The sequence below is a fragment of the Nannochloropsis gaditana genome, assembly GCF_000240725.1.
Source record: "Nannochloropsis gaditana CCMP526 unplaced genomic scaffold scaffold087, whole genome shotgun sequence".
In the NCBI taxonomy this organism is placed as follows: Eukaryota; class Eustigmatophyceae; order Eustigmatales; family Monodopsidaceae; genus Microchloropsis; species Microchloropsis gaditana.
The window spans coordinates 799-8,888 of NW_005803866.1; the positions used below are offsets into that span (position 1 = coordinate 799).

Consider the following 8,090-nt stretch of genomic DNA (forward strand, 5'->3'; position numbering starts at 1 on the left):
AAGTGAAGGGGAATGCCATGGGATCGTTCGGTAAAGCTTCCACTCGTCACACAATCAGTTGCCCCCAAAAGCTGAACTCGGAGGCACGGCCCCCTCCCATTCTCAGTTTTCGGCCGCCGCTGACATGTCGGGGAAAGTGTCCCTTTACTTCTTGTTGGCCTCCACCATGGTGACCACATCTTTGATCGTCTTCAAGTTAGCGAAGTCTTCCTCGTTCAGGTCAGGCAGGTCGAACTCCTGTTCAGGTGCCAAGGAGGGAGGCGAGGGAGAGGCAGGGAGAGCGGGGATGAGTGGACACCGCAGGACCTGTGGAAGACCGAGGATCACAAGGGGGGGAAAGACAAGGAGTAGTGCAAGGGGAAGGGCTGAAGATATATGTATGGTACCTTCTGGACGGCCATGGAGAACTCGACCAAGTCGAGGGAATCGAAGCCCATGGCGGCGAACTCGGCCGTGTCGTCGCCGTTGGCCTTCAGGTAGTCTTGGACCTTGGCGTCATCTCCCATGTTCTCCAAGACGATGGCGCGGACCTAATGAGAGGGAGGGGGGAAGGAGAGGAGGACAAGCAGGGAGAGGGAGAGTAGGAGGGGTTTGGGAAATTAGGGAATAGGAGCCTCAACGTCGTCAGCAAGGCAGATGAGCAGATCAAAACGCCCCATTCAGGACAATAGAAAATGATGGACGAAATCGAAAGATTCGTGTTATAGAAACAGGTTTGATGGGGCCAACTGTACCTTCTCGCTGTACTCTCCGGAGAAGCGGAGGGTGAGGCCGGCACGGGCTCGGACAGGCGCGGGCATACGGGGGACGAAGGCGAAAGCCGGGGCGGCCAGAAGAGCAAGGAATGCAAGGACACGCATGGTTGTAGGTAAAGGACTGGTGTGACTGTCAGGATACAGAGGAAGAGGGAAGAAGAGGGGTGGCTTAGCTATCTGAAGGCCCCTCAGGACAGCATGGGTATCCGTGTTCAAAAAGATCACTGCAGTTGGATGCACGCAGGATGCTTAGGAGGCAAATTGTCACCACAGGCATCGGAATTCATCCTAGGAAGCCAGTACTAATCATCAGGCCGTTTTTTTGTTGACAGTGGCGTGTCTCGCGCCTCCCTCCGTCCGAGACCACTAGCCACGACACAGCACATGATTTCGCGAGTTCCTACGCCAAAATCTTTCGTCTCGAGTAAGGCATTACTTCAGAGATAGGCACAGAAGCATCGCTTGATGGTCGCTACACAAGCACAGAACCCTGTGGACGCGAGCACGTGTGAATATACACAAGAGAGATAGCCAATTATTCGCGTCACGTTAGATCGCAAGACGTTGACTCGTCAGGGTTGATCCAAGCAACGACAACGGTTCATGCTTCACAACTTCCAACATGCAGAATCACTATCCACGACATATCTCTGCGCAGAGAAACCGAAATGTGGAGGTAACAATCTGCTCGTTTTTATAAAACCATGCACGTTGTGAGGATAAAAACCCAACCCACATTCCCCTGGCTCGCTGCAGGCTCACAAGCCATCGACGAGACCTTCGCCAGGTCCAAACCCGCTTACGTAACAAAGCAATCCTGACCACCCGTTCCCTTTGTCTCAATTGCCACCAGACCGTCCATCCACCGTCTGCGACGTGCCTGAGCGGCCCCAAAGCATGGAGGGACATGTACATGAATTGTCGGCACAAACAAAGAAAAAGCGGTGCAGACGTAGCCGCCTGCGTGGGCGGGGAGCGAATACCTTGTCGAGGAGTCGACGCTTCTCGACCGAAGCGAGGGCGAGGCAGCGACAAGCGCAAACAATAAGCTTTACCTCTGATGGCTTCCTCTCTTACAGTCCTAGTTTTTCGAGATTTTTATTTTTCTTTCTGCCGTTCCTGAGGGGTAGGAAATGCTTGCTTGAGAGGTAATGCCGTCGTGTACTTTGTGCGCTGATGTCGCCTTTCGTTTTTCGGATAAATTTGCGTCATCCTCTGCGATTTCCTCACTCATTCCATCTCTCGCTATCAACCTCCCCCAATTCGAAATCCATGCCAAACAGGTGCCCCACCTGGCATCAATTATCCGGCAATTTTTGATCATACATGTAATTTATCGGCCGAGCTGCTTCAAATATGTCTTATCTTTTACCCTCTACCATCGCCATCCCGCGCTGGCGCCTCCCTTTTCCCCAGTATTTCTCCCTGCCTCTTCTCCTTCTCCTGGTGGTTGACCTCCTCAACCGGACCCATGCCTTCCAAGCGGGCCGGCTAGCGTTGAAGCATCTCAATGAAGGTATTAGGTCTCCGCCACTCATGTTGCAAAGGCCCTGTTGGCCTCTCCGTGGTACGTCATCATGTCCGTTTGGCAACTTTGGTCGATCCGGTAATGCCAGCCTCGATGTCTTCCACATGTTACCCTCTTTTTTCTTCGCATCCTCTTCTTTCTCAGTGAAGGGCGCAGACCTTCCGCCATCCTCTTCGTCGACTACCGCCGCCGTCACGTCCTCCTCCTCTTACACACAAGCGGCTTCCGTCGCCATATTGCGGGACGCTGCGCGTCACAGGAAAGGTGATTAAGCTGTGTTTATCGGGGTCAAGAGAAGTGGAAGGGCTTGGTTGTAGACGTAGGGGGTGGGGTGGGGGAAGGACAAATTGGTAGAAGGGAAGAGCTTGGTCGTAGACGTAGGGGGTGGGGGTGGGGGAAGGACAAATCGGTAGCAAAGGAGCACGGGCATCGATGAAGAGGGCAAAGGGAACTTTGCAAGCCGAATTTATTAGTGTTTTGACCCCGGAAGACCACTCAAATCCTCTCCCGCACTTTCCTATGCTCCATCCCGGGGGCTAGTCGATAAATCTCAGGTGATAGCCGCCCTCGAGGTCCTGGAAGGGTCGAAGCTCCCCTCTCCCTCTTCCAAAAAGCCCGGCATCCTCTCCACCCTGTTCCCCGCGTCCGGCACGCCCTCCCTTCTTTCCTCGCTTCTAGAGGCCGGGGGGGACAAAGGGGGCGAGTGGGAGATTGTTTTCTCCTCCCTCCTAGGAGCCGGCTATATGCCTGCCCTCGTATGCGAGGTGGTGTCCGTAAGCGCCTTGTCCTCTCCCTCCTCCTCTCCCTCCTCCTCGCCCTCGGCTCCACTCCCTGCGTCTCGCCCCATCCGTATTGACACCTCAGCAGCGGGCGGCCTTCTGCCCCTGGGATGTGTCGTGGGAGACTATGTGTGGGAAGGAAACAAAATGACCTTTGGCTTCAATCGATTCGAGGTGAGGAGGACAATGGGTTCAGGAAATGAGTAAAATACATAGTGGTCTGGATAAAATGAAATGAATATCTTAGTGTCGTTCGTCATTATCCCTTCCTCTTGTACCGTGGTCTGCCAGCTCGGGCCTTTGTCACTCCAATTGGGGAAAAAAATGAAATTCTATACATTCTTCTGGGTTGACGATCAGGTACGTGGTGTGTAAAACCGATTTAGCCGAGGCAGAAAGCCTATGAAATTCCCTCCGTGTTTCATTTTTTTGGGTGTTCGAACGATAGAGATGGACAAAACGTGTAACATGAGTCCTGACGAAGGTTGTCGGAATGTGCACTAACGTTGCATGAGATCCGAGCAAAGTTTTAATACTCGAATATTGTGTACGATTTTTGAAAATTATTGCTGTTTTCTTCTTTAATCTCATCTCTTTCTCGTTTCCATATAACTTAGATTGCATGCGCAAGGAGTAGCACTGGGGGCCTGACTTTGATGCTTGTTAATTCTGAAAGATAAAATTAGAGGCAGGGTGATAAACATCTATGACGTCGATGAGGCTTGTTGCAAACGAAATAGAGTCTTTCTCGAAGTCTTCAATTTATATCTTACTATTTTACCTTCGCAGTCAAGCATTCATAAAGTATTCGTGTTCAAGAATAAAATTCTTTGATATTCCATTTTCTTCGTGTATGGTGTTATCTTACAAGTAACCATGTTTGACCGCAAATATCTCGGGTACAGACAAATACCCCCCTTAATTCCACCACGACGATGCGTGTAGCTGTGTTTGCTTGTAGTAAGGTTGAATAAAGCCATGGACATGAGGTAACTCTTGTACTCATGAGGGCTGATCCATCTTGCTTTAGGGTTTTTTGAACGTCCGTAGGCATCGACGTTCAAAATTTCAAACTGCGAGTGTCTCAAGAAACGGTCAGCGCTCGGAGCTGCAGCGTGACTAGTATTTTCGTGCACCTGGGCATGGTTTGAAACAAAAAGTTTTGGAAGGACTTCAAATCGACTCTTGTGATATTCCCATTCTTTGCTTCTTTCCTCCATGTTAATGAACGGTTGCACAACATAATTAACCTCCTTCCTCTCTGAATCGTTCCTTCTATTCAGGCTAAACATTGTACCTTTAAACCACGCATGTCATGTCCTGGCGCACGTTTGGCTCCTTTGTTATATTGAGCTTCCTAAGTTTCTCCTCTTTGACTGTTTCACAGCCATCCGCCGCTCCATCTCTCCGACGAGACGTCCCTCCTACACTTTATAATGCTTCCTCACAATTCGAAACAAATGAGTTCATGCTCCGCACCGCGAACTTTAGCACAATCATGTCGATTTTCTCTGGACTTTCACTTCCGTCACTACCGCTTGAGGGAGAATATTTGGCAGAATTGCTAGACGCAGGAACAGGCATGAACAACATGTTGGCTACTCTTGGATTTGGCAATCCAGTGCTACCAGGTAAGCAGGCAAGGAGTCACGAAGCCGCAAAAAGACAGCAAACCAGACAACCTACACATTTTAAAATAGTATGTAAGTAGATTTAAGTGTCCTTCATACCCGTAAACACATGATAATCTTAAGCTGTGATCATCCATGCACCTCATCGCTTGCCTTGAGTTTTCTGTCCCCTCACTTCCCGCCCACGTCCACGTCGCACAATGTCCGTACGGGCCCAGGTTTTTGGGTCGGAAAAGGTTTTTGTTCAGAGGGTGACAGAGGGCGAAGCAAAGGTTATAACCTTTTCATGGTACAAGGCGAGGGGCAGGATGAGAGCATCGGTATGGGAAGGAACACCGAGGGTCGACTCGTCCGGAAGTATCATATGACCACCCAAGCGCAGGCACCTTCTTTTTGGGATAAAAATCCCAGCTTGGAGCTGGACTATCGGGGAATGCAACATTTCCTAGGGCGGATGGGCATGCGGGATGAGGTGCGAGAAGTAGCTCCAGGACTCTATTTGGGACTGGGCAGCTTTGGAGCGCGGGAGTCGAGGTGAGACATAAGAAAGGACAGGGTAAGCATAAGGAATATCGAGAAGTGATGTAATTGACGGCCGATTATGGAGAGGATGAGAGCAAGAAGGAGGTAGGTATGGACGTGAGTGCCCATGTAAACTGACATCCCCACGACATGCATCCTTTCAACCTATCACAGGAAATCTCAAGCCTTGCCCTTTTTACTACGGGGACCATTTCGCCCGCCGCTGCCTCTGGGTGAGGCTCTGCTATTGGATGGCGACGGAGACGAGTGGGATTGAAAGAGGAAAATAGGGTAAGATAATTACAGCAGTTAAGTTTGCGATTCCGTAAAAGGGAAGGTCTCGGACGAGCAGCTAGGCTCCCATTGAACCCTGCATATTCCAATGGAGACTCGACATAGTCTCCCCAAGCTCATTACCGCGGCGCGCACGACTATCCGTGATGTTGTGAGCCCCAAAAAATGTGCTTCGAGGACCATTGCTATGTCTCGTGTTCGCCAAAAATTTCTAAAGCTGCAATCCTCTGCTTGAAAGTTATGATCGCACTCAAATTTGAAAGGCCAATCGAAAAGAAACACACTAAGCGAAGCACGTTCGGTGGGTCATATAGGAGCCGTGATGAGGGATGAGAGACGGGAGACAAATAAGTGGTAACATCATGCCGGATAATGCACGAATCGCAATGGGAAAATAGATGATAATTGCACACTTCCAAAATGGATCTTTTGCTTGCCATCAGCAGCTGATGACAAATATGTGTGACTAGAACGAGAGCGCGCCTTTCGCTTATATCTACACGATAAATCCCTCGTCCCCCGGCGTAGTCGCTAATGTTAAAACGTGCAGGTCAGCTCTTAGAGCTCGTCAATAATAGGCTCTATAATAGTGAGAGAACGACCCTGTGAAAGTGTTGTGCGTCTTCAATGTGAAACCATCAAAGAGTTCAGAGATAACAGAACAAGAACTACGCAAATTACCTCTCCCGTGATTTCTCTTTCTATCACATAGCGCGCTTGCGGGAATATTAACACACAAGGTCATCATGGCTGTCGGTAGAGTTGGAGTCGTTGGATTCCAGTCACGCATTCCTCGAGCACCAACAAGCTTTGCAGTGGATAGCAGCAGCACACCGGGGACAAGAGACTAGCTCCAATGCTAGAGGCCAGGCTACGTATGATTTTTTTCAAAGTTGTGATCCCTTCACTCTACATCCTACTGTTGTACTCAGACATTGATTACCAAGGACGACAAGATTAGCAAGGTCGCTTGCCGGTGCGTTCAACGGGGATCCGGCACCGTCGGAGGCAAATGGAAGAAGCGCCGTTGCCGGCGAAAATTGAGAGAGTAATTGGGAGTTCTCTCTAAGGAAATGAGGAAGAAAATGTTTAAAGGGAGACAGAGATTTTCAAATGTCATGTGCTCCCGAGAACCACCAAGCAGGAAGCATTTCGCTCTCTTAAATTACTTTCTTTGCAGATGTCTACCACCTATCCCGGTCTGCTCCTTGTAAAGCATTCCTTATTACTCTGCTGACTACAGCGATATGACATAAAGCATCAGTAGATTACAAGACAAAAGATTTTGCCACAAAATTAATGTTAGTTTTTGTCGCGACCTTCTAGTCATGCTGCGGTTCTGGAGCCAAGGATGTCTTTGAGGGCGGAAGCGTGATAACACGAAACGACTCTAACCCATTTTTACACGCGATTTACATCAAATGAATGAGGCTTGATTCCTAGAATGTTAAATAACGCCTTAATGCAGCAGAACGCATTAAGACTTTAATAAAAAACCCTCAGGGCAAATTTTACAGGGCCTTGCAAATTCCCGATAAATCCAAGATTCCTTCGCGTCAACGACTTGGCATAGTCTAGAGAGGATACTTCTCATTCCAGAGATCAGGAAAACATCTATGATTGAGCAGGTAGTGGCGCTTTATGAGGAGATAAAAGGTACGTGCAAAGACAATAGGAGGGACCAAGGTATGAAAAACTTTGGGGAAAGATTCAACCTGGCTTTCGCCTAATCCGTTGCTGTTGTTCACGCGGCTGTGCTGCGAAGGTGAAAAGTCCACAATGTCGCATCGAAAGCCCGATGGGACAAATATTACAAAAGTATAGACTAATTTTTGGATATATGCGGCGCATTTACTCAAGGAAATGATGTTTTAGGTGCGTCTTAAAGGTGTCATTTTTCTTTGAAAACCTCCTGCCCCCCCTCCTCGCTATTTTTCTTATGTGGCCCGGCGACCCAGACCCTGCACGTGCTCTACTTAGATCATCGCCCATCACTTTATATACCGCTTTCATGCGTTCGCCACCTAGGATTTTTCGCGAGCTGCGATGCCTGTCCCGTGTGTGTTTGCATGGGACCTGTTCGAGGGGAAGAGAGGATCTTTTGCCGCTCTTTCTTTACCCCTTCGTCTCCCGAACACTTCATTTCCCGTGTTCCCTTTTCCTACGCCCTTTTCACTTAGGTTTCGGCGCACAAGGACCATTAGCTCAAAGCGGACCATCTGAAGTTTGGAATGCATGAATGGTTGTCGACGTGGTCGCGATTTATCCCGTCTCTTACTTCTCATGACCTTAACCACTTTAATCCTTATCACAGGCATGCCACGTCCTCCGGTCCCTAAACCCCGCGAGGGAGCCGAGCAGAGGAATGGCACTAAAAATGGATCGTCTGCTGGCCACAATAAAAATCACCACGAAGCACAAGAACAAAAACTGCAGCACCAGACCCTCCCTCCCATCCTCCCCCCGCCGGTAGTGATGAAGAGTGGAATGGGTGTTGTGGGAGGAAACAAGAGCCAAAAAGAAGAGGACATGGTGGCTGAGAGAGAAGCCTTGCACAAATTGCATTACGGTACGCTGGTAT

General features: G+C 49.3%; 1 protein-coding gene across 1 annotated transcript; it reads left to right on the top strand.

Annotated features, from left to right (window-relative positions):
• Positions 1–2,265: 2,265 nt before the first annotated feature.
• NGA_0555900 (uncharacterized protein) lies at positions 2,266–3,798 on the top strand (the record flags this gene model as incomplete). The annotated part of the gene is made up of 3 exons (XM_005855843.1): positions 2,266–2,322; positions 2,838–3,193; positions 3,680–3,798. 3 exons carry the CDS (start codon positions 2,266–2,268, stop codon positions 3,711–3,713), a joined length of 447 nt encoding a protein of 148 aa, XP_005855905.1. The 3' UTR covers positions 3,714–3,798.
• Positions 3,799–8,090: the final 4,292 nt, after the last annotated feature.